The sequence below is a fragment of the Phyllostomus hastatus genome, unplaced genomic scaffold (genome assembly GCF_019186645.2).
Source record: "Phyllostomus hastatus isolate PE091 unplaced genomic scaffold, TTU_PhHast_1.1 phas_scaffold_11, whole genome shotgun sequence".
Classification (NCBI taxonomy): Eukaryota; Metazoa; Chordata; class Mammalia; order Chiroptera; family Phyllostomidae; genus Phyllostomus; species Phyllostomus hastatus.
Window position 1 is genome coordinate 7978042 of NW_025334005.1, and position 27063 is coordinate 8005104.

General features: G+C 37.9%; 1 protein-coding gene across 4 annotated transcripts; it reads left to right on the forward strand.

The window, feature by feature from the left end:
• Positions 1-501: 501 nt before the first annotated feature.
• On the forward strand, positions 502-22177 carry LOC123829309 (glycine N-phenylacetyltransferase-like). Of its 4 annotated transcripts, none has more exons than XM_045854865.1 (7): positions 502-698; positions 1966-2143; positions 6170-6265; positions 10682-10789; positions 18336-18462; positions 19319-19490; positions 21171-22177. In XM_045854865.1, the coding sequence occupies exons 3-7, from the start codon at positions 6188-6190 to the stop codon at positions 21571-21573; spliced, it is 888 nt and encodes a 295-aa protein (XP_045710821.1). In that variant the 5' UTR covers positions 502-698; positions 1966-2143; positions 6170-6187; the 3' UTR covers positions 21574-22177. The 4 variants fall into 4 exon arrangements, with proteins under 4 accessions (XP_045710821.1, XP_045710823.1, XP_045710822.1 ...); XM_045854867.1 differs by having other exon boundaries at positions 2024-2143; XM_045854866.1 differs by lacking the exon at positions 1966-2143.
• The last annotated feature ends 4886 nt before the right edge of the window (positions 22178-27063 follow it).

The following is a 27063-nucleotide window of genomic DNA, read 5'->3' on the forward strand; positions in this document are numbered from 1 at the left end:
TGTGCCCCTCACACATCAGTCTGGGAACAGTGAGTATGTTTTTTATGTTACAATCATATCATCAGAATATGATGAAAAACTTAGTGCCTCCCAAAGCTCCTGGAAATTGCTAAATAATCTGACTTGTGTTCCAAGGCTTCTGTGGGCCCCTTCAGCCCTGGACAATGTTGGCCTTAGCCTTGTCCATTGCCTGAGCCCAGGTCTACTGTTACTTTTTTTTAGTATGGTAGTGATAGAAAGTTCATCAGAAGGTCTCTTGGGAAGGGATTTCAGATATTATCTCGGATATTCCCTTTGCAACCCGGGTTTGTCGTTGTGGTCCTTGGGTTTCTTATCTGGTTCCTGGCAGTAGGCCTAGCTATTTTTGGAGTTTCTGTCTTCTTTTGATGAGTTCAACCTGCTTGTGTCCTAGGATATGTTACGGAGAATACAGGAAAGTTAATGGAAGTTGAAGGTCAATAGAGAGGCGGCACCACCTGGTGACACAGCCACTTGAACTTAGGACCCGGGGGGAGGTTCTCCGTCTCACTCGTGTCCTAAGAAGAACCTCAGCTCAACAGTTTGGGGAGAAAACAGATCAAAGCACACTCTTTAAGATGAGTAGAATTAGACGATATATTTAATCTTCTGGAATAATCTGCTGCCTATTGTCTTTTCCTGAAGCTCTCTGCAGAGACTGAAAGGGCACAGCTTTGCAGGTGAGAACAAAAGCGAATCATTTCTCTGGGACCCCTCATCTTTTGCTTCCCCACTGAAGTGAAATGACTCAGAATGCTACTGTTGCATGTGAATAAGAATTTCTCACCTCATTTGTGTTGAGAATTTGGTCAGAGAAAAGAAAGCTCTTCCAATTGAAAAACCTGCATCAGGGTGTTCAGGGACAACTATAAAGGACACAAGGACAAAACCAAGGCAGGGTGGAATCAGGGGAGGGAGGTGGGAATGGCTGGGGCGGTGGGGGGGGGGGGCGAGTGGTAGGGTGAAATGCAGACAACTGTACTCGAACAATAAAAAAGTTAAATTAATTTTTTTTAAAAGGAACCTACTGTGTATAGGGCAGTAGCCTAGTTCTGTGAGAAATTCTTGACTGGCTAAAGTCAGGCTTTTGTTCTGAATTAGTAAATAAATGTACAAAGTTTTGGAAGCTCACCACTGGAGGTAGGCAACAGAAACTGTAACAACCTCTGGAACGGAATGTGCCGGTCCAGAATGGAATATGCTGGTCCAGGTGACATTTATATAGCACAGTTTGTAAACATACTATGCAAATATTATCCTAGTTAATCCTTAGTAACATTTAAGGTAGTCAGATAGTTTTCTTTTTTTTTTAAGATTTTATTTATTTATTTTTAGAGAGGGAAGGGAGGGAGATAGAGAGAGAGAGAGAGAGAGAGAAACATCAATGTGCAGTTGCTGGGGGTTATGGCCTGCAACCCAGGCATGTACCCTGACTGGGAATCGAACCTGCGACACTTGGTTCGCAGCCCGCGCTCAATCCACTGAGCTACACCTGCCAGGGTGGTAGTCAGATAGTTTTCCTTGGATAAATAATGACTAGGAAAATGAAGTTCCCTACTTAGAATTTCAAAAGGACAAGCTAGATTCTAGTACAACACAGATGAGATTAATTGTTAATTAAAACCATACAAAAGAAATGTAATTTTAAAAATCTCAGCTGAACTATCATTTGTCTACCTTTTTCATTACAGCTCTGTCATACGGCACCATATACATCATAACTTTCATGTGAATGGGTTTTAGAGTAGTTAAATAATGATAGATTATTTATGTAAATTATTCTTAGAAAGAGAAAGAGCTTGTCCAGTACTTTCCCATAAGTTAATGTTACTTCACAAAAGGTCATGGACACCAAAAACAGAAGAAAGGTGAACTTTAAAAGAACAGTCAGGAGAGTAGGTGGGTAAATGAACTTAGACATCAGTGACTTTCTTCTGCTATTAACAGAGGTTTGCAAATTCAGGGCTAACACACCCTGAGTCTCACAAGAACACTTGCTGCATAGTTCTGAACAGATGGAGTTAGCCAGTGCTTCCCAGGAGTATGGCAGCTAACACCATCCTTCCTGAATGGCCAGTTCCAGTGCAGCCTCGTGCAAGAACCCTAATATGAGCTTCCCTTAAAGGTAATACCTCCCTCTCGTGAGATCTCATTGACTTTAAGCAAAACACTTGATTTTCCTTGGCCCATCATTTTTAGTTGCCGTGTTATGACCCAATAATTTTGAGAAACTAAAATTGATACAGTGATTGAAAATATATGAGTACTCTTTATATTATGTAGTAGTATATACTGTATGTACCAGACCCTTAGGTTTAAGGAAGAGATAAGGCTCAAGAGAATGTGAGTATTGGGGCTGCAGTAAGTGAATCAGTCTTAAATATCATTTATTAATAAAAATGAAATGAACAATGATTTACATTTTAGACCACATCAAAGTGTCCCCCATAAACATGGTGCTTCAAAATGTTATTAAATCTAGGCCACACATAGGAGGTAATTTGGTTCTCTCTATGGGGCATTTTTAAATTTTGTGCATTTTTAATTTCCTTTATTAGATTATGAGTTTTTAGGTAACAAGAAATCTATCTATTCTACTTTATTCCAAGCTCCCTGTCACTCAGATGATTGATTGGAGTTAAGTGTATCAGTCAGCATCCAGAGAGAGAATCAGTGGTAGATTAGTTACCAGATTCAGCCCTCTGCACTTCTGTGTGCTAGTTAAGCTAGCTTCCATATGACTGTTATTCCCATCTGAAGCAGAAGATTGAACTACACAGGAGAGGTGGTAACTGGGAAAGAAAAATGAATTTAAAGTGGGAGAGGTCAAGAACTGGAAATATGTAGGGAAGGGAATCCCAGGAAATGTAGTGCAGCTGAGCTTAGGTGGCACCTTACAAAGCAATGACACTTAAGTTCAAAATCAACAGTATAGTGATTATCAGAGGGGAGAGGCCATGGGGGACAGGTGGTGGAGGGTTACTGGGGGCAAAAGGAGACAGAAGGAGACTAAACTTTAGATGGTGAGTGCACAATGCAATGTGCAGATGACATATTGCAGAATTGTGGCCTTGAAACCTATATAATATTATTGACCAATGTAACCCCAATAAATCCAAATTAAAAGTTCCCAATCAATATTTATTGAGCAAATGAATAAATGAATAGATTGATACTTAGATTTCCAAGAGAGTCACAAAGTTCATTATTATAATAAAGCTGTACAAATCATTGGTAAATAAAAATCAACTCTAGACTTAGATTAGGAGACAATTCATTTGAACAGATTATTGCAAGACATGGGAAAAGGGTTGTTATAGTAGGGAGAGGGGGACTTTCAACAGGGAGAGCCCCCTGAAAGGTCAGGCAGAAATGAGTATTCTTGTTTTGTGTGTTCATTTGTTTATTTGTTTGTTTTCTATTTTATTTATTTACTTTTATTTTAATTGTTGTTCAAGTACAGTTTTCTGTCTTTTACTCCCATCCAAGCCCACCCCCTAGTCTTCCCCACCTCCTTCCCATTTCCACTCCCCCTAGTTTTTGTCCATGTGTCCTTTACACTTGTTCCTGTAAATCTTTCCCCCTTTCCCCTGAAATTCCCTCCCCTCTCCCCTCTGGTCACTGTCAGCCCATTCTCTATTTCAGTGTCTTTGGTTATATTTTTCTTCTTTGTTTTTTGTTGTTGTTGTTGTTGTTTAGGTTCCTGTTAAAGGTGAGATCATGTGGTATTTGTCTTTCACTGCCTGGCTTATTTCACTTAGCATAATGCTTTCCAGTTGCATCCATGCTGTTGCAAAGGGTAGGAGCTCCTTCGTTCTTTCTGCTGCATAGAATTCCATTGTGTAAATGTACCATAGCTTTTTGATCCATTCATTTACTGATGGGCATATAGGTTGCTTCCAGCACCTAGCTATTGTAAATTGTGCTGCTCTGAACATTGGGGTGCAAAGGTTCTTTTGGATTAGTGTCTCAGCGTTCTTAGAATATAATCCTAGCAGTGGAATTGTTGGGTCAAAAGGCAGATCCACTTTTAGTTTTCTTAGAAAATTCCATACTGTTTTCCATAGTGGTTGCATCAGTCTGTAATCCCACCTTTTGTAAAGAGGAGTAAGCAAGGTACAAGGATTGTCTTTCTGCTAAGGATGGCCTTCCTGCTGCCAGCATTGGCCCTGGTTTAGTGTGTGTCAAAGTTCAGTCCAGTGTAGAGGAGAGAAGCTTAAAGATTGGCAGAGTGCACTAACACTTTACTAACACAGCAGAATTTTGTTCTGGTGGAATTGTGGGGTTAAACTGTCAAGCTAACCATGTATGAGGGAAGAGTAAACTGGGCCCTAGGGAATTCAGGGGGGGGCGGGAAGAGTGGAATCAAAGAGAGGCAGCATGGACACAACTCAGAGAATATTTACCCTGGGTTCGGCCTCTTGTTGGTAGAGGTAACCCAGCCCAGGGGACAGAGAGAAATTAACTTGAATTTGGTTAGCACGTAGTTTGTTCTGAAATATCAGTGGGGATTCATAGTTTAGCCAATCATTTACAGTACAAAAATTGGCAATTAGAACATCAGCATCTGGCTTTTTTAGAGGTAAACAAGGAGAACATTCATGTGTCTTAAGTCACATGAGGGAAGGCTGGTTCTCTACATTGAACCATTTCAGGAACACAAAGTCAGTGGATGAACTTCTTTGACATTCACGTTGTCCAGGATAACAGGACTTGGGTCAAATTCAATGTTGTCTACCCACCAGAGAATTACATCTACTGAAACACACTTTGACATCAGTGTTTTGGCCTGCTTTGAGAATTAGCTCTACAAGAAACAAGCAAAATACAACCAAAGACACTGAAATAGAGGACAGCTGACAGTGACCAGAGGGGAGAGAAGAGGGAATTTCAGGGGAGAATGGGAAGGGTTTCCAGGAACAAATTTAAAGGACACATGGACAAAAACTAGGGGGAGGGTGGTAATGGGAGGGAAGTGGGGAGGGTTGGGTGGGTGGGCTGGACTGGGAGTAAAAGGAAGAAAACTGTACTTGAACAATGATTAAAATAAAAAAATAGACTATAAAAAAGAATTAGCTCTACAAATCTTTTTGCTTTACTGATTTGAAGAGTATTGTTGAGGGTTTTAACTACTATGTTGATGGTTCTGAATATTATTGCACAAGAGACTTTTCTGGAGAAGTGTCGGAGAGGATGTGGAGCACACAGAATGCTCATACACTGCTGTGGAAATATAAACTAGTGCAGCCACTTTATGAAAACCATTTGGCAGGTTTTTTATGAAGTTCAACATTGACTTACTCTATAACCATGAAACTACACTTCTATGCATTTACCTGCAAGGAATAAAAGCATATGTTCTAGTAGTAGTACACAAATTGTTCACAGCAGAATTATTCGTAATCATCATCAACCAGAAACAAGAAAAGATATCCTTTGTTTAAGTTACAATGACAGAAATAATAAAAAGTGGCTGACATGTACTGAGGGCTACTCCATTCCAGGTACTCTGCTAAATTTTTAAAATTTATTATCTCATTTACCAGGTGCCAAATTATATGAATTATCCCCCATTTAATCCTTACCACAAATTCTTGTGCAGAGGTGTCACTCGATGGACCTTTTTGGATGACACTGGGTTAACTATTGCTTCTACTAATGACAATAAAAATGATAATCATTAAGATAATCATTAATAGAGTGCTTACTATGTCCTGGACATGTTCTGAGAACCTTACATGTATTGATTTATCTAACTGTTCAACTGCTCTATGTGACAGGAACTGTAGTCATTGTCATTTATCAATGAAAAAATCAAAGCACAGAGGAGTAAGTAACTTGCCCAGTGTCACATAGCTTCTAATTGTCAAAGTCAGGCTTGTCATCAATGGAAACTTAATCTCAAAGAATGCTCATTCATGCTACAGAATATATTTGTTAATCTCAATGAATCTTTATTTATTGGAATTCTGGTAAGTCTGCCAGACTTACCTTTCCTTGGTGTAAGTATGGAGTTGAGTGAATGAGACACCAGTGGAACAGCTGGGATAAAGGCCAGGTCACTAGCTACAACTGCCTACTGGGTCTATTTGGTGTCATTGTATGTCTCTCAGCACTTTCAATTTCTTGATGTTTCTTATTCCCTCTTTAGGCTAAGGTACCTGCCAAGATGTTCCAGTTACAGGGCCCACAAGTGCTGCAGATGCTAGAGAAATCCTTGAGGAATTTCCTCCCTGAGTCCTTAAAGGTGAGGGTGAAGCCTTCTTAGGGGGAAAAAAAGGACTAGCAACTGCCTTATGGAAAAAGTCAGAAGATAATTAGCATTCACTGAGCACCTGTTGTGTGCCAGACACTCACTCATCTTGCATCTTATTTACTTTGTACCATCTTGCTGCAAGGCAGTTATATAACATCCACCTAATGTAACAGGATCTGGAGGGTCAGTTACATGACTTGACCAAGATCACACCAGTAGTGTGTGACAATGCTATGTTTTGAGCCCACTATGATCTTTACTGTGTGATGACCCAAAACCATTCATTGCCTTGTGCCCTTCTAGAATTGTGTCAAATAACAATAAGAGTTTTTCCACAATGGCAAAGTTATTGAAACTAACACATTAATGTTTAAATTATTATTTCTAAGCAATCAAGTGACTGATGAAAGGCTAACCATTATAGTTTTTTTAAATTAATAAAAAGTCAATTTCTATTTTGTCACACTTGAATAGATTATGTTTAATTTGAGGTAAGATGGAAATTTAGCTTTAGAAATGGATCAGTGACATTCTACAGTACGAGGGCTTTTTTGGCTTGTGTTTTATGTGTTTTTTTGCAATAATATATATTTCAAAGGGATTTGAATATTACCAAGAAAAAAATTGTCATTGTATTTTGGTCAAATTATTAATTCACCAAAAGACCAAAAATGCTAAAATATATACACTTAACAACTGAGGTTCAAAGAACATGAGGTAGAAACTGATGAGACTGAAAGAGGAAATAGGTAAACCCCCAGATATAATTGGAACCTTCCCCACTTTTCTCTCAGTAATTTACAGAATAGCCATAAAACCTGTAAGTATATAGAAGAGCTGAACAATATCATAAGCCAACAATAGGCAAATACATATTATAATTAAATGCACATTGAATATTTACCAGGGAAGACCATATTTTTAAAAATATATTTTGTTGACTATGCTATCACAGTTGTCCCATTCTTTTCTCTGTGTTATTCCCCTCTGCCCTGTACCCCCTCCCACCATCATTCCCCGACCTAAGTTCATGTCCATGGGTCACACATATAAGTTCTTTGGCTTCTCCATTCCCTATACTATTCTTAACTCCACCCTGTCTATTTTGTACCTACCATTTATGCTTCTTATTCCCTGTACCTTTTCCACCATTCTCCCCCACCCACTCCCCACTGATAACCCTCCATATGATCTCCATTTCTGTGACTCTGTTAATGTTCTAGTTGTTTGCTAGTTCATTTTAGGCTTTGTTTTTTTTTATGTTCGGTTGTTGATAATTGTGAGTTTGTTGTCATTTTAATATTCATAGTTTTGATCTTCTTCTTTTCCTCAGATAAGTCCCTCTAATATTTCATATAATAAGGGCTTGGTGACGATGAACTCCTTTAACTTGACCTTATCTGGGAAGCACTTTATCTGCTCTTCCATTCTAAATGAGAGCTTTGCTGGATAAAGTAATCTTGGATGTAGGTCCTTGCCTTTCATGACTTCAAATACTTCTTTCCAGCCCCTTCCTGCCTGTGAGGTTTCTTTTGAGAAATCAGCTAATAGTCTTATGGGAATTCCTTTGTAGGTAACTGTCTCCTTTTTTCTTGATGCTTTTAAAATTCTCTCCTTTTTAATCTTGGGTAGTGTAACTATGATGTGCCTTGGTGTATGCTTCCTTGGGTCCAAGTTCTTTGGGACTCTTTGAGCTTCCTGGACTTGATGGAAATCTATTTCTTTTGCCAAATTAGGGAAGTTTTCCTTCATTATGTGTTCAAGTAAGTTTTCAATTTCTTGCTCTTCCTCTTCTCCTTCTGGCACCCGTATGATTCGGATGTTGAAACTTTTAAAGTTGTTCTGGAGCCTCTTCCCATTTTTTTTTTGAATTCGTGTTTCTTCATTCTGTTCTAGTTAAATGTTTATTTTGTCCTTCTGCTCCAAACCATTAATTTGAGTCCCAGTTTCCTTCCCATAACTCTTGTTGGTTCACTGTACGTTTTCCTTTATTTCATTTTTCATGGCCTTCATTTTTTTCCTCTATTTTGTGACCATATTCAACCATTTCTGTGAGCATCCTGGTTATCTGTGTTTTGAACTCTGCATCTGACAGGTTGGCTATCTCTTCATCATTTAGTTGTATTTTTTTCTAGAGCTTTGATCTGTTCTTTTATTTGGGCCATTTTTTTTTGTCTTGGCACACCTGTTACATAGGAAGGGGTAGAGCCTTAGGTATTCATCAGGGAGGGGTAACCCAGGTGTATGCTTTGTGGCTGTATGTGGGGGAGGGGTCTGAGAGGGAACAATGCTGCTTGCTCAACTCTCCGCTGGCTTTCAGTCACTTCCTCCATTACCCACAAGCAAATTGGGCCCTTCTGGTGCTGATTCCCAGGTGAGTGGGTTTGTGTACCTTCTAGGGCCCTGTGGGTCTCTCCAATTATCTCACCTGTGAGGCTTGGAGTTTCTCCTGCCGCCTCAACCTCCTCAGGTTTTTTCAGTCAGAGATTTTGAGGCTTTATTTCCCCATGCTGGAATCCTGGGTTGCGTGGTCTGTCTCTCTCTCCAGTTGTTCCTCTTGGTTTATCCTCACACAAATATGGGACCACCTGGTCCACCAGCTGCTGTCTTTCCTCAAGTCCTCTCCATCCCAGCTGCTCATCTCCACCCTTCCTACTGGTTTGGATAAATGTTTCTTCTTTAACTCCTTGGTTGTCAGACTTCCATACACTTCAAATTCTGACAGTTGTGGTTATTTTTGTTTTTAAATTTGTTGTTCTTCTTTTGGTTGTGTGCGGAGGCAAAGGGTATCTACCTATGCCTTCATCTTGGCTAGAGTTCCTATATTTTTAATAATTAATTTTAAAAGAATTAAAATCATTTCAAGTATATCTTTGAACAATGTGGAATTAAACTTAAAATTTTAAAAACCATAAAAGTATCTGGAAAATACCCAGATGTTGAGAATTATACAACACACTTTATTTTATTTTTTTAAAGATTTTATTTATTTATTTTTAGAGAGGGAAGGGAGGGAGATAGAGAGAGAGAGAGAGGGAAACATCAATGTGCGGTTGCTGGGGGTCATGGCCTGCAACCCAGGCATGTGCCCTGACTGGGAATTGAACCTGTGATGCTTTGGTTCACAGCCTGTGCTCAATCCACTGAGCTACGCCAGCCAGGAAAACTCAAATATTTAAAAAAATTAACCTCTGTATTTTTCCTGAAACTGCATGTAATATTTATATGGAGCCCTTACTGATGGCAGAAATTAAATCACGTTATAGAAACTTAGTAAAGTCAAAGATTGTCTTCTCTTCTTTCTCCTGAGCCTGAAATAACATTTCATGACAAGGGTAGGAAAGCACAAGGAGAGGTATGGTCTTTGGTTATTGAGTTGTTCATTATTCTATTGGTCCTGGTCTTTAGCATCTTTCCATACCATGTGCAAAATACCATGTTTCAGCTGCACTGAGGGCCTGAGTTTGTCCCTAGTATGGACTGCTGTTTAACCTGTCCCAGCAACCACAGTGCCTCCTCTAGCTTAGAGGCTCTTTCTCAGCCTCTTCAATGTTCTTCTTGATGAACATTGCCTGTCGACAGATTCAACAGATGCCTGTTAAAAAGTCTAAACAGACCCCCAATGGGTAATGTTCTTAGACTTTGGTCGCCAAACATTATGCTCTGTCATTACTCATTAAGTGGGAAGGAGGTTATTGAACCTTTCAGGAGTGTTATTTGGAGATACATGTAAGAAAAATCATTAAACAGCAGTTAACCTTTGTCCCAGACATTTCCCTTAAAAAATCTGTAATAATAGGCATATTTGCAAAGATTTTTGCAAAATAAATGTTCCTTGAAGAATAACTGTTAAACAAAAAAATTACAAAAAAATGAAATGACCAGCAATGGGAGATAGAAAAATTAAATTAGAATTCTTCCATATAATGGATATTATGCAGTAATTAAAAATGGTTTTGTAGATTTGTGTTTATTGACACAAAAATATGCCCATTGTATAGTGTGTGTATTTGTGTATGGGTGTGTGGATGGGGTGGTTGTTAAACAAAATATATATGTATATATAGGTAATTTAGAGATGTTATTTAAAATTATGTGTGACTATGTAAATAAGTGGAATAAAATGGAATGATATGTCAATAAATTCTAGAATGTAATATTGGATGATTTTTAGTTAATTTATTTTATTTATCTGGGTATTTAACTATATTCACATAGTATTTTCATGGTTTGTCACCAAAATCTACTTCCATTAAAATAATAAAGTAGTACCTGAAAACTGTTGAGTAGATGTCCTACAAGCTACTTACTGTGATTTCAAAGAAATAATCCTTGTCCTGATCAAACAGAGCACTTTGCCACCTCTCCCTGATAAGCTGACCTTCTCGCTTTGTGGTGATGTTGCAGGTTTATGGGACTGTCTTTCACATGATCCAGGGAAACTCATTCAACCTAAAAGCTCTGGTGGACAAGTGGCCTGATTTTAATACAGTGGTGGTCCGCCCTCAGGAGGAGGTAAGGTGCCAGATGTAGAATGCATACACTTCTATCTGCTATATATGCCTACCTGCACCTGGCAATGTAGAGCCATGGGACACAGAAATGTATGCCAGTAATGGTGAATAAGTCCTTGTCCCCAAGGAGCTCACAGCCTGGAGGAAAAGATAGATAAGCAAATAAATTACAACATGGTGTGAAAATGTACAATAACATATGAGAACTTACAAGCTACAGACACAGCACTGAGCAGATGATGATTAAAATTACAGATGTCAGGACATGCAGAGAGAGGATCAGAGAACCTTCCTGGTAAACATTTCACCTAACCTGGATTTTGAAGATAAATGGGTTTTTGACAGGTTGACAAGAACAGAGGGTGCATTCCAAGCAGAGACAATAACACCTAAAAATACGTAGTTAAATATGAAGAATGTTAGGGAAACATAAAGAACGAATTGCAATGCCTGTGTTTGAGAATATGTTTTCAGGACCAGACTTTTAAAAAAACTTCAAACTCATGTATGATACACTCACAGCTAACATCATACTAAATAGGGGAAACTGAAAGAGTTTTCCTTAAAATCAGTAACAAGATAGAAATGTCCAGTTTCTCTACTGTTGCTCAACATAGTACTGGAAATCCTAGCCACAGAAAACAGACAAAAAGAAGTAAAAAGCATCCAAATTGGAAAGGAAGGTGTAAAGGTAGGAGTTCCTTCTTTCTTTCAGATGCATTGTATTCCATTGTGTAAATCTACTAAAGTTTTCTGATCCACTCATTTACTAATGGGCACTTAGCTTGCTTCCAACACTTGGCTAATGTAAATTGTGCCATTATGAACATTGGGGTGCATACATTCTTTTGAATTGGTATTTCAGGATTCTTAGGGTATAATCCCAGCAGTGGAATTGCTGGGTCAAAAGGCAGTTCCATTTTTAGTTTTCTGAGGAAATTCCAAACTGCTTTTCACAGTGGCTGCATCACCAATGCATTCCCATCAATAATGTACTAGGGTTCCCTTTTCTCCACAACCTCGCCAGCACTTGTTTGTTGATTTGGTTATGATGGGCATTCTGTCTGGGGTGAAGTGATGTCTCATTGTGGTTTTAATTTGCACCTCTCTCATGGCCAGTGATGCTGAGCATCCTTTCATATGTCTCTGGGCCTTCTGTATGTCCTCCTTGGAGAAGTGTCTGTTCAGGTCCTTTGCCCATTTTTTAAATGGATTGCTTGTCTTCCTGGAGTGGGCTCGTGTGAGTTCTTTCCATATATTTTGGAGACCAATCTCTTTTCTGAGGTACCATTTGCAAATACATTTTTTCCCATACAGTTGGTTTCCTTTTCATTTAGCTGACGTTTTCTTTAGCCATGCAGCAGCTTTTTATTTTGATGAAGTCCCATTTGTTTATTCTTTATTTTATGTCCCTTGATCTAGGGGACATATTGGTGAAAATATTGCTGCATAGAATATATGAGATTTTACTCCCTGTGTTCTCCTCTAGGACCTTTATGGTGTCCTCATTTGTATTTAAGTCTTTTATCCATCTTGAGTTTATTTTTGTGTATGGTGTAAGTGGTGGTGGAGTTTCATTTTTTTGCATGTAGCTGTCCAGATCTCCCAACACCATTTGTTGAAGAAGCATAAAACTCCATTTTATGCTTCTGCCCCCATCATCAAATATTAATTGACCATACAGACATGGGCTTATTTCTGGGCTCTCTATTCTGTTCCATTGATTATGTGTCTGTTCTTATGCCAGTTCCAGACTGTTCTGATTACTGTAGACTTGTAATACACTTTGATATCCAGAAACTCTTTGATTTCTTCCTTGATCTCATTCTTAACCCATTCATTGTTTAATAACATGCTATTCAATCTCCATGAATTTGAGTGTTTTTGAGTTTTTTCCTTGAGGTTGGTTTCTAGTTTCAGGTCTTTGTGGTCCAAGAAAATGCTTGATATGATTTCAACTTTCTTCGATTTGTTCAGGCTTGTTTTGTGTCTTATCATGTGGTCTGTCTTTGAAAATGTTCAATGTGCATTTGATAAGAATGTGTACTTTCCTTTTTGGGATTAAAGTTTATATCAGTTAACTATATTTGATCTAGGGCATGGTTCAATGCTGCAATATGCTTGTTGGAAGGTTTTGGAAGATCTATCCTTTTTTGACAGTGGGGTGTTAAAATCCCCTAATATAAGTGTGTTGCTGTCCATATCTTTCTTGAAGTCCTCCAAGATTTTCTTATATATTTTGGTTCTCCTATGTTGTGTGCATATATGTTCACAATGTTTATGTTTTCTTGATAAATTCTTCCTTTGGGTATTATGAAGTGCCCTTCTGTGTCTCTTTTTATGGCTTTTGTTTTGAAGTCTATTTTGTCTGATATAAGTATTGCTGCACCAGCTTTTTTATTCCTGTCCATTTGCTTGGAATATTTTTTCCAACCCTTCACTTTCAGTCTGGGTAGGTCTTTTTTTCTGAGGTGGGTCTCTTGTAAGCAGCATATGTGTGGGTCATGTTTTCTTATTCATTCAGCTACCCTATGTCTTTTGATTGGAGCATTTAATCCATTTACATTTAAGATTATTATTGATTAGTGCTTATTCACTCCCCCCCTTAATACCTGTATTCCTCTCTCTCTCTATATATATATACCTTTTTCTTCCTTCTTCCTGTTCTTAAAGCAGTCCCTTTAGCAAATCTTGCAGTGCTGTTTTGGTGGAGGTGTACTCTTTCAGCCTTCTTTTGTCCAGGAAGCTCCTTATTTCACTTTCCATTTTAATTAAGAGTCTTGCTGGGTAGAGTAGTCTTGGTTGCAGGCCTTTGCTTTTCATTACTTGGAATATTCCTTGCCATTCCTTTCTGACTTGTAGTGCTTCTGTTGAGAAATCAGCTGCAAACCTTATCAGAGTTCCCTTATATGTTACTTTCTGTTTCTTTCTTGCTGCTTTAAGATTCTCTTTGTCTTCAAAACTTGATATTTTAATTATGATATGTCTTGGAGTGGGCCTCTTTGGGTTCATCTTGATTGGGACCCTCTGTGCTTCCTGAACTTGTGTGGCTTTTCCTCTCTCCAGGTTTGGGAAGTTTTCTGTCATTATTTTTTCCAGCTGGTTTTCTATCCCTTGCTCCTTTTCTTCTCCCTCTGGTGTTTCTATGATTCAAATGTTGTTGTATTTCATGTTGTTTTGCAGTTCCCTTATGCTATCTTCATATTTTTTTAGTTGTTTTTTGTGTAGATGCTCTACCTGGCTATTTCTTTCTACCTTGTCTTCCAGTTTGCTAATTCAGTCCTCTGCTTCATCCTGCTTGTAATTCCTTTCAATGTGTTTTTTATTTCAGAAATTGTATTCTTCATTTCTTCCTGATTCTTGTTTATAATTTCTATTTCCTTTTTCATACTGTTGTATTTCCCGCCCAGTTCCTTGTAGTTGTCTGTGAGTTCCTTGAGCATCCCTATAACCATTCTTTTGAATTCTATATCTGATAGTTTGCTTGCCTCCATTTCATTTAGTTCTTTTACTGGGAAGTCTTCTATTCCTTTAGATTTTTGGTTCTTTCTTTGTCTCCCCATTTTAGGTGACTGTTTGTTTCTGAAATTCTTGATGCTCTGCTTTGCCAGGTGTCTTTGCAAGATGAACTTCTGTGGTAGGAGTTCTGTGGGACTCCGTGACTCCGTGTTATGGTCTCCTTGTTCTCCTTGTCTTGATGCTCTAAGAGTGCCCTTTATTCCATTTGTGCGGGCTCTCTTGTTGTACATGTTGGTGGTTTCTCTTCTCCAGCAGGCTTACTGGTATTCACAACTCTCACCTTGTCTTGTATGTTGTTGTACAGGTGTTGTTTAACAAAGCAGTATTACCAGTTGATGCAAATTTTTTATAAATTACCAAAACTAGAACAAATATTTCAAAAATGGATATGGAACCACAAAATACCCCAAAGAGTCACAGCTATCTTGAGAAAGAAAAATAGAGTTGATGTAGCATGCTATCCAATATCAAACTATACTACCAGACTATAATATTCAAAAAGCATGGTGCTGGCATAAAGATAGATACAGAACATGGAAAAGAATAGACAGCTCAGAAATAAACCAATTCCTCTATAGTTAATTAATATGTGACAAAGGAGGCAAGAACATGTAGACCACTTTCTTACAGCATATACAAGAATAAATTTAAAAAGTATTAAAAACTTTAATGTAAGACTCAAGATGATAAAAGTCATAGGAGAAAACATAGGCAGTAAAATCTCTGACATTTAGCATTATTTTTGCTCCTATATCTTTTGGGGCATAAAAAAGAAGAGAGACAAAATATACAAATAGGACTAACTCAAACTAAAACGTTTTTGTATACAGTGGGTTTAGAGGAATAATGCCTGTAGGACAGTGAAGAAAACCATCAACAATATGAGAAGAAAATCTATTGAATGAGAGAAGATATTTGCCAATCATACATCTGATAAAGGGTTAATAACCAAAATGTGTTATATAAGGAACTCATAACACCAAAATAACCCAATTTAAAAATGGGGACAGAACCTGAATACATACTTCTCCAAAGAGGACACACAAATGGACAATAAACATATGAAAAGTTGCTCAACTTCACTAATCATCAGAGAAATGCAAGCTAAAACTAACATTGAACATGGTTACATGGAAACAACTGACAGCTGTGGGGGAGGGGGAAGACTGGATGAAAGAAAGTTAAGGGATTAGCCAAAGAACATGTATGCATAACCCATAGACACAGATAATGGTGTGGTGATGGCCAGAGGAAAGTGGGGTGCAGGCTAGATGGAGAAGGTGGAAAGAAGAGAGGAAATGGAGGCATTTTAATAGTGTCAATAATAAAAATAAAGAAAAAAATGAGATGCCACCTTCAGCTGTCAGAATCATTATCATCAATAAATCAACAAACACCTTGTGTTGGCCAGGTTGTGGAGCAAAGCAAATCTTAAATCAGAATGCAGACTGGTACAGCCACTATGGAAAACAGTATGGCATTTCCCCCCAAAAATTAAAAATAGAACTTCCTTATCATCTAGTGACTTCACTTTTGAGTATATAGCCAAAGGGGTCATACGTGTGTGCAAGTGAATGTTGCTCTGCCATAAAAAAGAATGAAATCTTGCCATTGTATGGGATTGAAAGAGAAAAATAGTTGAACAAAAAATAGTATGGAATTGAAAGGGCAAAATAGTTGAACAAAAAATATAGATACAGAAAACATTGATGGTTGCCAGGAGGAGAGTAGCTGGGGCACGAGGTGAAAAAGATAAAGGGATTGAGAAGTACAGATTGGTAGTCACAAAACAGTCTCAAGAATGTAAAGTACAGCATAGGGAATGCATTCAGTAATATTGTAATGACTGTGTATGGTCCCAGGAGGGTACTAAAAATACCAGGGTGCCACTTTGCAAAGTATGTGATTGTCTAACCACTATGCTGTACACCTGAAACTAATACAAAATAATATTGAATGTAAACCTTAATTTAAAATAAAATTAAAAAATAAAAAATGGCCCTAGCTGGTGTGGCTCAGTAGACTGAGTGCCAACCTGCTAACCAAAGCGTTGCCGGTTTGGTTCTCAGTCTAGGGCACATGTCTGGGTTTTGGGCCAGGCCCCCAGCAGGGGGCATGAGAGAGGCAACCATACATTAATGTTTCTCTGCTTCTCTTTTCTCCCTCCCTTCCCCTCTAAAAATAAATAAATAAAATCTTTAAAAAATATATAAAAAATAAAAAAACACTAAGTAGTTTCTACATTTCAAATACAAATATGCTATAAGCATATTAGAAAATATAAAGCAAAAAATTATGCATAGGAATATGTAGCCATATAATATCATTTCAACATAAAATATTTAGAAATAAAATTTAAATTTATAATGCTTTTTAAGAAAATACTGACAGAGACAATGAATACATGGAACAGACTGACAGCTGTGTGGCAGAGGAGGAGGGGTAGGGGATGGGTGGAGAAGGGTGGGACTGAATGAAAGAAGGTGAAGGGATTGATCAAAGAATGTATATACCTTACCAACAGACAACCATGTGGTGATGGCCTGAGGGAAGGGGGTTGACAAGAGCTAGATGGAAGTGAGCAAAGAAGGAAAAATGGAAACATCTGAAATAGTGTAAACAATAAAATAAAGTTTAAAAAATACCAAACTAAACACAAGGCAATCAAAGATATTTAAATTAAATATTGGCCCTGGCTGGTGTGGCTCAATGGATTGAGCACTGGCCTACAAACCAAATGGTCATGGTTGGATTCCCAATCAGGGCACATGCCCGGGTTGCAGGCCAGGTCCCCAGTGCAAGCCACATGAAAGGCAACCACACATTCATGTTTCTCTCCCTCTCTTTCTCCCTCCCTTCCCCTCTCTCTAAAAATAAATAAGTAAAATTAAAAATAAAATATTTATTAAAAATAAATTAAATATTAAAATCTAAAAATAAAATTTTAAATATATTTTATTGATTATGCTATTACAGTTGTCCCATTTTCCCCCCTTCACTCCCCTCCACCCTGTACACCCTCTCCCACCCACATTCTCCCACTTTAGTTCATGTCCATGTGTCATAAGTTCTTTAGCTTTTACATTTCCCATACTATTCTTGTACTCCCCCTGTCTATTTTCTACATACCATTTCTGTTACTTATTCTCTGTACCTTTTCCCCTTCTATCCTCCTCCCACGCCCCTGTTGCTAACCCTCCATGTGATCTCTATTTCTGTGGTTCTGTTCCTGTTCTAGTTGGAACTTAGTTTGCTTTTGTTTTAGGTGTGGTCCAGTGGCTGGGATTGGGCGCAAATTTTTTCTTTTTAAATTGATCTTAAAAGCTATGATTTCCAATGGTATTAATGCTGAGTATTAGTGCATTTCTGTGTGACACTTTTCAGCTACTCTACCCTCGTTGGGATGTTTTTCTCTAACTCCTTCCTTCATTCTCCAATAACCCCATCTGATATATTAACTTTGAGAAGATACATTGAAGAAATTTTGAGTTTCAGTTTTGTTAGAAATGCAAATTACTTTTAAAATAATAGTGCATTGTGGTTTACATTTGAAAGAGATTAGATGTCTTTATCTTGTATAGCATTATCATATATATGTGAAAATTCTAATACAAGGTTACCTTGTTGATTTCAATATTGTCATGTTCATTATTCATTTGTTCTGAGACTCTTTAAAATAGAGTAAGATTTACTCTTTCAATAGAAGGTAGTTTGCTTTTAATAATAATACTCTCTCTTGAGGATTTCAGAATTATAGCAAAATAGTATAATTTTGGTTGATTCAAAATTGTAATGCAACATATGAATACCTAGTTTAGCAAGTTTTTCTTAATTACAAATTGCATCATTGATAAATCTATGATGTGGCCTCATAGTGTAAATTATTCAGGGATTGAGATAGTACATTAAGAAAAAATATCAATATTTAAGTTTGCAAAAGATTAAAGTATACCAAAATTCCTTAACTCAAGTATTCCAATCACTTGGTCTAATCAATTTGATTTATCCCACATTATTCAACCAAACAGGAGATGAGAGATGACTTTGATCACTACACTAACACCTACCAAATCTATTCTAAGAACCCCCAAAACTGTCAAGAATTCCTTGGCAGGTCAGATGTCATCAACTGGAAACAACATTTACAGATCCAAAGTAAGTAACATCTGTGATGTGTCGGCAGCTGAGACTGCTAATGTGTATACCTGCCAGGTCACTTTTCATTCCAAGCACACTCCCCTATTGACTTTACTTCCTTATGTTAAAACCCAGACACTCACCTTGATGTTCATTCCTTGTAGCAACTGCCAATACCTCTTTCGGCAGTAGAGTAGAATTCAAACATTCCAATCTATGGAATTAATATGAAGAAATGTGAGTCATGTAATTTCTTGTTATTTGAGGATATATTTTGCAATTGTATTCAGGATCTCTTAAGGTGATTAAGTGTAAGAGAAGAGCTCCCCCTGTGGCCTTCAGGTCTGTGGCATTCAGAATAAGAATGACAGCTCCTTATGCCCTAAAGCACCTCCCAGATCACTGGGACCTTTGCCATGGTTATGAGCATGCCCTCCAGAATCAGACTTCCTAGGGTTGCATCCTTATTCTGCCAGTTACTTGCATTGTGATCCTGAGCAAGTGATGTAACTTAACCATTATTCAGTTCATATATAAAAAAAATAAAGATAATAAGAATACATAAAACATAGGGTCAATATAAGGATCAAAATGATATTAACCTATTACTTGGACATATTGTAGAGGCCCATGCAAGTTTGGTTACTATTGGTTAATAGTCACTTCTCCTTTGATTTCACAGTGATATAGTCAAGATTTCTAGTAGTAGTGTCTCTGTTTTGCATAAGAGGAACATGCTCAGGTAGTGACACGGCAAGGTCATGTGGTCATGGGTAACACCGGAAACAACATTGCCTGACTTTAAATCCTGCAAACTTCCATTGGGAAGCTTCTTGTAGCATCTAACTTCTCCCCATACTTTACCCCTCTCTAGGTACACAGTCCAGCCTGAATGAGGCAGTACAAAATCTCGCAGTTATTAATCGGGTCCAGGTCAAGCCAGTACAATGCATCCTCTATTTGGAATCCAAGATAGCAAGAAGACTGATCCCTTCCCTGCCACAGACAAACAATTTACCTCTGAAAGATGGAAAACTCAAAACTCTGTGAGTTTGAAAAAAGATGCTCTCACCATTCACATCTTTAAATACTTCCATCCCTACATTCACACTGGCCTCCCAGCGATCCATTTCCAGAGTGATTCTTTTACTGTAATATGTAACATGGATCATGTCAGTCACCCACTGAAAAGCCATTGCTGTTTTCTCAGCTGCACTTTCCAGGTCCTGCAAGACTGGCATTTATCACCTTTCAGACTTCATTATTCTTGTCTGCCTTGCTTACTCAAATCAGCAGCTCTGTTCTTTCTGCAACTTGATCTCATAGACTCATGCATGCCTTTGGGCCATTGAATTTGCTCCTTGTCTACCTAAATGCCCTTCCCTGTAATCTTCACATATTTATCCTTTTTTTTGACATCTGCACTTTCAAATGTCATTTCCTTGGAGAGTACTTCTAAGAGCACTGTGTCAAAAAACACCCTCTCACATAATTTTTCAAGACATAACCCAATTTTTATTTACTTTATTGCACTTATCATGATCTGAAATCATGTTCTTTGAGGCATTTACCTACCTGCTTGTTACTTGATCCTCTCCCATGATATTTCAAACTTTACAAGAGCAAGTGCCCTGTTTATGTTGTTCATTGATAGATCCTCAGTAGCCAGAACACAACACATACTAGATGCCTAATAGTCATGATGAATTCTTAGTGCAGAAGTTTTCCAGTCATAAGATTTTAAACAAATTCTGATTTCCAGTCCAACACTGAATATAACAGAGCAGTAATGGTGAAAATTTGATTTGGAGATGCCCAATTCCATGGCTCCCCTTCTGTGTGTTGATAAGTATGGAAAAGCTTTATTCACATATTACACCTGAAAGACATGTCCAAGTGTATAATAATCTCATTGGGCTTTCTTGTTTTTCCCATGAGATACACAAAGTAGGAGATATTGTCCAACTATTCTTGACATAAAACAGGGCAAGATGAGGGAATAGCTTGTTCAGCTATATCACGTGGAAGTTCAAACCTTAACTGGAGATTGAGTCTGCATTTCCACTTCTTCATTGTGGGATCTTTACAGGACACTTACTGAAGGCTGTTTACACCATAGCAAACACCTTCAGACTTCAGTGATCTATACCTGGGGTGCCACCTGCACTCCACGTCACTGCCCCTCTCTGGACTTGAACTTCCCCACAGTGGTCAAGGATCCCCTCCCACTAACATTCTAAGAGTTCATGATTATTGGCTCTGGTTTAAAGCTTGCTAGCAGGTACTTTGGGACTCTTGCTTATTTTCTGTTTACCTGTATTTCTTATCTGTAAAACAGGGGTGATAGCAATTCCCGCATCCTAAGTGGAACATCATAGTAATGTCCAAAAGAACAATATTTAATTTTTATGTAATTCTTATTGTTTGTGGGGCACAAGTCCTATACTTACACAATACCTCATGTAATATTCATAATCTGCCTTTTGATGAGGATGCTATTAATATTCCTGTTCTATAAAGAAAAAATGGAGGCAGAGAGACATTACACTGCCTGCTCAGGATTGCACAGCTAGTCAGGTTATGCATCCAGGCCTTCTGGTTGCAGAACCTATAGCTTTACCTGTGTTCTTTTTTGCATTATCTAAAGGCAATTTAAGGGAGAACAAATATAGTACTCCAAAGTGTGTGTGATATAATGGGCTCTTCTTCTCCCTTGTTTCCAACAGCAATGAAGACATGTTTAGCTTCTCATCTCTCAGTGTAACCCATGCTGCCCTGGTGAATAAGTTCTGGCATTTTGGTGGCAATGAGAAGAGTCAGAGGTTCATTGAACACTGTATCCAGACCTTCCCCACCTTATGTCTGCTGGGGCCTGATGGGAACCCTGTGTGCTGGGGTGTCATGGACCAGACAGGAGAGATGCGGATGGGAGCCACTGTCCCTGAGTACCGAGGCCAGGGTCTCATATTACATATCATGTTTGCCTATTTTCAGGCTATGGAAAAACTTGGCTTTCCCGTATATTTCCATACAGACAGAGCCAACAATACCATACAGAAAGCCAGTAAAAATCTTCCCTGCATCCCCATGCCTTGTGACTGGAACCAGTGGAAATGTGTGCCTCTGTGAAGCAGCCCTGAACATAAGACAGTGTTGGGTGGGCTGGTAATATAATAAGAGGAACATAAGGGTAGAAGGAAAAAAATGATGACCTTCATTAAAATAGTTCATTTTATTTGGGCTCTTGGGAAGTAGTTTGTATTGTCAACATTACTGACACTGCCCCTGTTCACAAATCACTAATGGATTTCCCTTTGGGTCCAGCAGATTTGGCACGTGCCGACCTGGCATGTGTAGACCTTCCTGTAGTGAGCCCTGGTCTTTTCCTCTTTCCTACACTTCTGGATCTCAGTGGTACTCTTTATTCAGCTTCATGCTGCCCTAATGCTTCTCTGGAACTCTTATGTCACATATGGTTTGTTGTCAATAGGCATATTTTACCTGTTTTGTAAGATGTAGTATTGTAGGTAGTATAATTTATACCATCTCTTTTCATTGTCCTCTGGTTTTCTCATCTCAGTTCTGTTGAGTAATAATTGACAAAGTTGTAGTATATATGTGTGTATATATAGTGTGCAATGTGATAATTTGATTTACATATATATTGTGAAAGGATTCCCACAATCAAGTTAATTAACACACCTGCCACCTAACATACTTATTTTTTAAACATTTTAGATTTTATTTGTTTATTTTTAGAAGGGAAGGGAGGGAAAAAGAGAGGAAGGGAAACATCAGTATGTGGTTATATCTCAGATACCCCCTACTGGAGACCTGACCCACATCCCAGGCATGTGCCCTGACTGGGACTCGAACCATGGCCCTTTGGTTTGCAGGCCAGGGCTCAATCCACTAAGCCACACCAACCAGGGCCATACTTACTTTCCTTCTGTAAAAATTCCTATGACTTACATCATGGCTACTGTGATTTCTGGATCATATGTTATCTGTGTTTCTTAGCAAATTTCTGTACTATGATATAATATTATCAACTATAGTCACCATGTTCTAAATCCTCAGAACTTATTCATGTTATAACTGAAACTGATACCTTTAACAAAATTTCTATTTCCTCCACATCCTTACCCTGACAACCATCTTCTACTCTTGTTGCCCTGAGTTTGACTTTTCTTTTTTTATATTCCACATATAAGTGATACCTTGGAGCATTTGTGTTTCTCTGTGTGGCTTATTTCACTGCTTTACCAATATCTTTTACTACATATGATGATTAAGGAAAATATTCATAGTTAATAAAGAATACCTGCAACACACTATTCTAGTTGTGTCATTTATTTTTCTTTGCAGTAGCATATTTATCCTTACTTAGTCTGTGTCCTGGGATCCAGAACTAGAGAACGCAGTACCATGTTATATACAATACAAGGTCAATTTAACATCTTGATATTCAGAAACAATATGCATGCAGTAAGAAACTTGTAAAATTGTTATTTTATGTAGACAAAATAGTTCAAATTTAAGGTAAATCAGGACAAATCTACAAAATTATATATAATCTCTGAAATATCACACATAACATTTATATTCTATTTAATAAATTAGAATGATCAATATTGCATATAACTTTTGCTAAATGGATGAGGAAAAAATGACATGTTATTGACTTGTTTCAAGTTATAATATGAACATGAATTAGGCAAGATTACTCTGAATAGTGAGAGCTATTATAAGAGAATTGTCTGTTGTGTGTGAGGAGGATTTTATTGTTAATAGCAGCGATTATTCTTATACCAAATTCTAGGACATTTTATATAATTTAATGATAGATATAATATATTAAATATAACCCTACTACTAACACTGTATGGTATCCACTAAAGTTTTGCACAGTTCCATAAATTTCAAGTTTCAAAAATATTCAGGAGGATGACTTTACATTGAATTTTCTCTTGTAATACAACCCACCATTCTAAAACTTCAGAAAGTAAGAAGAAAAGATTTTGCATTGCTGTCATATATAGGTGTAAATTAATAAATATTTTTCTCCCTCAAAAAGGAATTTGAGGAAGAATAGTGCATTAATTTTAGAATAGAATAGTGCATTAATTTATTAACACATTGAGAAAGCTAAACAACAAAATTCTCACATCTTTCATGAATTGGTGTAACACAGGTATGAGTGTCAGAGAAGATAGACACTGGGGATGTACAATGGTAGAGAAAAACACAGAATACTCTAAACTGAGGTATCAAGGAAAAGGCAAAATGACCTAAAATTCTGCTGGTCTAAGCACTTCTATGTGGCATCTGTGATTATCATTACAATATTGAAATTTTCCAAATACTGAAAACACAAAACAGTGTAGATTCCAGTGATAAATTATATCAGCAGCTTATCTTTATCTAAAAATGATTTGAGCCCTGGCTGGTGTAGCTCAGTGGATTGAGTGTGGGCTGTGAACAAAAGTGTCACTGGTTCAATTCCCAGTTAGGGCACATGCCTGGGTTGTGAGCCAGGTCCCCAATGAGGGCCACATGAGAGGCAAACACATATTGATGTTCTTCTCCCTCTCTTTCTCCTTCCCTCACCCCCTCTCTAAAAATAAATAAATAAAATCTTACAGAAGATAAACATGGCTTGAGAGGAGTTTTAAGACAACAGCAGAGTTGGTGGATCTTTCTTGCACCTATTCACAGAACCAAACTGGAAATAAAACTAAAGTGGGGAACAATCATCCTGAATTACCAACTAAGGCCAACTGAAGTAAAGACTTGTAACCAAGTTCTGGCAGAAGAAATCACCATGAAACTGCACCTGTACAGCAGCTTGCCTGCCTGGACCAGGTTTGAGCCTCACAGTCAGCCAGCCTGAGGGTTGAGCCTACCTTTGGATAGGCCAAAAGCAATTAAAACCCAATAACACCCTGGCTGGTGTAGCTAAGTGGATTGAGCACACGCTGCAAACCAAAGCATCACAGGTTTGATTCCCAGTCAGGGCACATGCCTGGGTTGCAGGCCATGGCCCCCAGCAACCACACATTGATGTTTCCCTCTCTCTCTCTCTCTCCCTCCCTTCCCTCTCTAAAAATAAATAAATAAAATCTTTAAAAAACCCCAATAACAATAGGACAGTCCACATAAACCACACAAGGTACATTCTTAGAGCACCCAGCCTAGGAGATCAAGGAGGTGAAAACAGTGGGTCACACAGGACCTATACTATATGAGGACACCCCACAAAAACTGTAAGTCATAGAGGTTTTATCAAATGCATAAAAACAAACTCAAAAAGATATCCAAAATGGGGAGACAAAGAAACCTCAAATGAAAGAACAGTAGAAATCTCCAGAAAAAAAAGTTAAATGAAATGAGGCAAGCAATTTATCAGAATCAGAGTTCAAAGTAATTGTTTTAAGGATGCTCAACCACATGAAAAAGATGTAGAACCCATGAAAAAACAACCAGTTGGAAATTACGAATAACTTATCTGAAGTAAAGCATACACCAGAAGCAATAAACAGTAGTTTGGATGAAGCAGAGGATCAAACCAGAGATATGGTTTAGATTCCATCAGACAAGGTTATTAAAACAATCAGAGCAACAAAGAAAAGGGAATTTTAAACAAGGATAATTTAAAGGAACTTCAGGACAACATGAAATGTGAGAACATTTGCATTATCAGAGTGCCAGAAGGAAAGAAAGCTAGAAAGGGATAGAGAACCTGATTGAAGAAATAATTACAGAAATGTCCCTATCCTGGTGAAGGAAAAAGTCACACAAGTTCAGGAAGCACAGCGATTCCTGATCAAGATGAACCCAAAGATACCCACAACAAAACACACAATAATTAAAATGGAAAAGATTGAAGATAAAGAGAGAATCTTAAAGGCAGCAAAAGAGAGAGACAGTTAATTACCTACAAAAGGGTTCCCTTTGTCTTTCAGCACCTGGCTTATTTCACTTAGTATAATACTCTCTAATCCCATCCATGCTGTCACAAAGGGTAGGAGCTCCTTCTTTCTTTTAGCTGTGTAGTATTCCATTGTGTAAAGGTACCATAGTTTTTCGATCCACTCACTTACAGATGAGCACTTAGGTTGCTTCCAGCACTTGGCTATTGTATATTGTGCTGCTATGAACATTGGGGTGCATAGGTTCTCTTGAATGGATGTTTCAGGATTCTTAGGGTATAATCCCAGCAGTGGAATTGCTGGGTCAAGAGGCAGTTCCATTTTTAGTTTCCTGAGGAAATTTCACACTGTTTGCCACAGTGACCACACCAGTCTGCATTCCCACCAACAGTGCATTTTCCTCCACAACCTCGCCAGCACTTATTTGTCGATTTGGTTATGATGGGCATTCTGACCAGTATGAAATGGTATCTCATTGATACCATTTGCATCTCTCTGATAGCCAGTGATGCTGAACATCCTTTCATATGTCTCTGGGCCCTCTATATGTCCTCCTTGGAAAAGTGTCTGCTCAGGTCCTTTGCCCATTTTTTAATTGGGTTGTTTATCTTCCTGGAGTGGAGTCATGTGAGTTCTTTATATATTTTGGAGATCAAACCCTTGTCTGAGGTATCATTTGCAAATATATTTTCCCATGCAGACTTATATCACAAAAGTACAAAGGATTGTAAGTAATTACTACAAACAACTATATGCCAATAAATTTGAAAACCTGGGTGAAACGGACAAATTTCTAGAAAAATATAATCTTCCAAAACTGAATGAAGAAAGAAGATAAAGCCTGAATAGACCAATAACAGCTGGTTAAATCAAAGCAGCAATCAAATGACTCCTGGCACTTTCCAAGGAGAATTTTACAAAACATTTAAGGAAGAGCTAACCCCTATCCTTCTCAAGCAATTCCAAAAAATCCAAGCAGAGGGAAGACTTCTAAACTTTTTATGAAGCCAGCATCATCCTAATTCCAAAACCAGACAAAGACAACAAAGAAAGAGAACTATAGGTCAATATCACTGATGAACACAGATGTTAAAATCCTCAACAAAATATTGGCAAACCACATCCAGAAACATATTAAATAGATCATACACTATGATCAAGTGGGATTCATTTCAGGGATGCAAGGATGGTACAATATTTGCAAATCAATAAACATAATACAGCACATGAAAAAAGGAAAGACAAAAATCACATGATCATATCATTGGATGTGGAAAAAGCATTTGATAAGGAACAGCATCCATTTATGATAAAAACACTCAGCAAAGTGGGAGTAGAGGGAGTATTCCTCAATATAATAAAGGTCATATATGAGAGACCTACAGCCAACATCATACTCAATAAGCAAAAAGTAAAAGCTTTCCCACTAAGATCAGGAACAAAACAAGGATGTCCACTTTCACCACTTCTATTCAACATAGTATTGGAAATCCTAGCCACAGTGATCAGACAAGAAAAAGAAATAAAAGGTGTCCAAATTAGAAAAGAGGAAGTGAAACTGTCACTGTTTGCAGATGACATGATAGTATACATAGAGATCCCTATAGACTCCACAAAAAAACTACTCGACCTAATAAGTGAATTAGGTAAAACGGCGGGACACAAAGTCAATATTCAGAAATAGAAA

Coding starts and splice junctions, on each gene's coding strand:
- LOC123829309 (XM_045854865.1), top strand. CDS start 6,188: ATGTTCCAGTTACAGGGCCCACAAGTGCTGCAGATGCTAGAGAAATCC. Junction 6,266..10,681: donor TCCTCCCTGAGTCCTTAAAG/GTGAGGGTGAAG, acceptor GTGATGTTGCAG/GTTTATGGGACTGTCTTTCA. Junction 19,491..21,170: donor GATGGAAAACTCAAAACTCT/GTGAGTTTGAAA, acceptor TGTTTCCAACAG/CAATGAAGACATGTTTAGCT.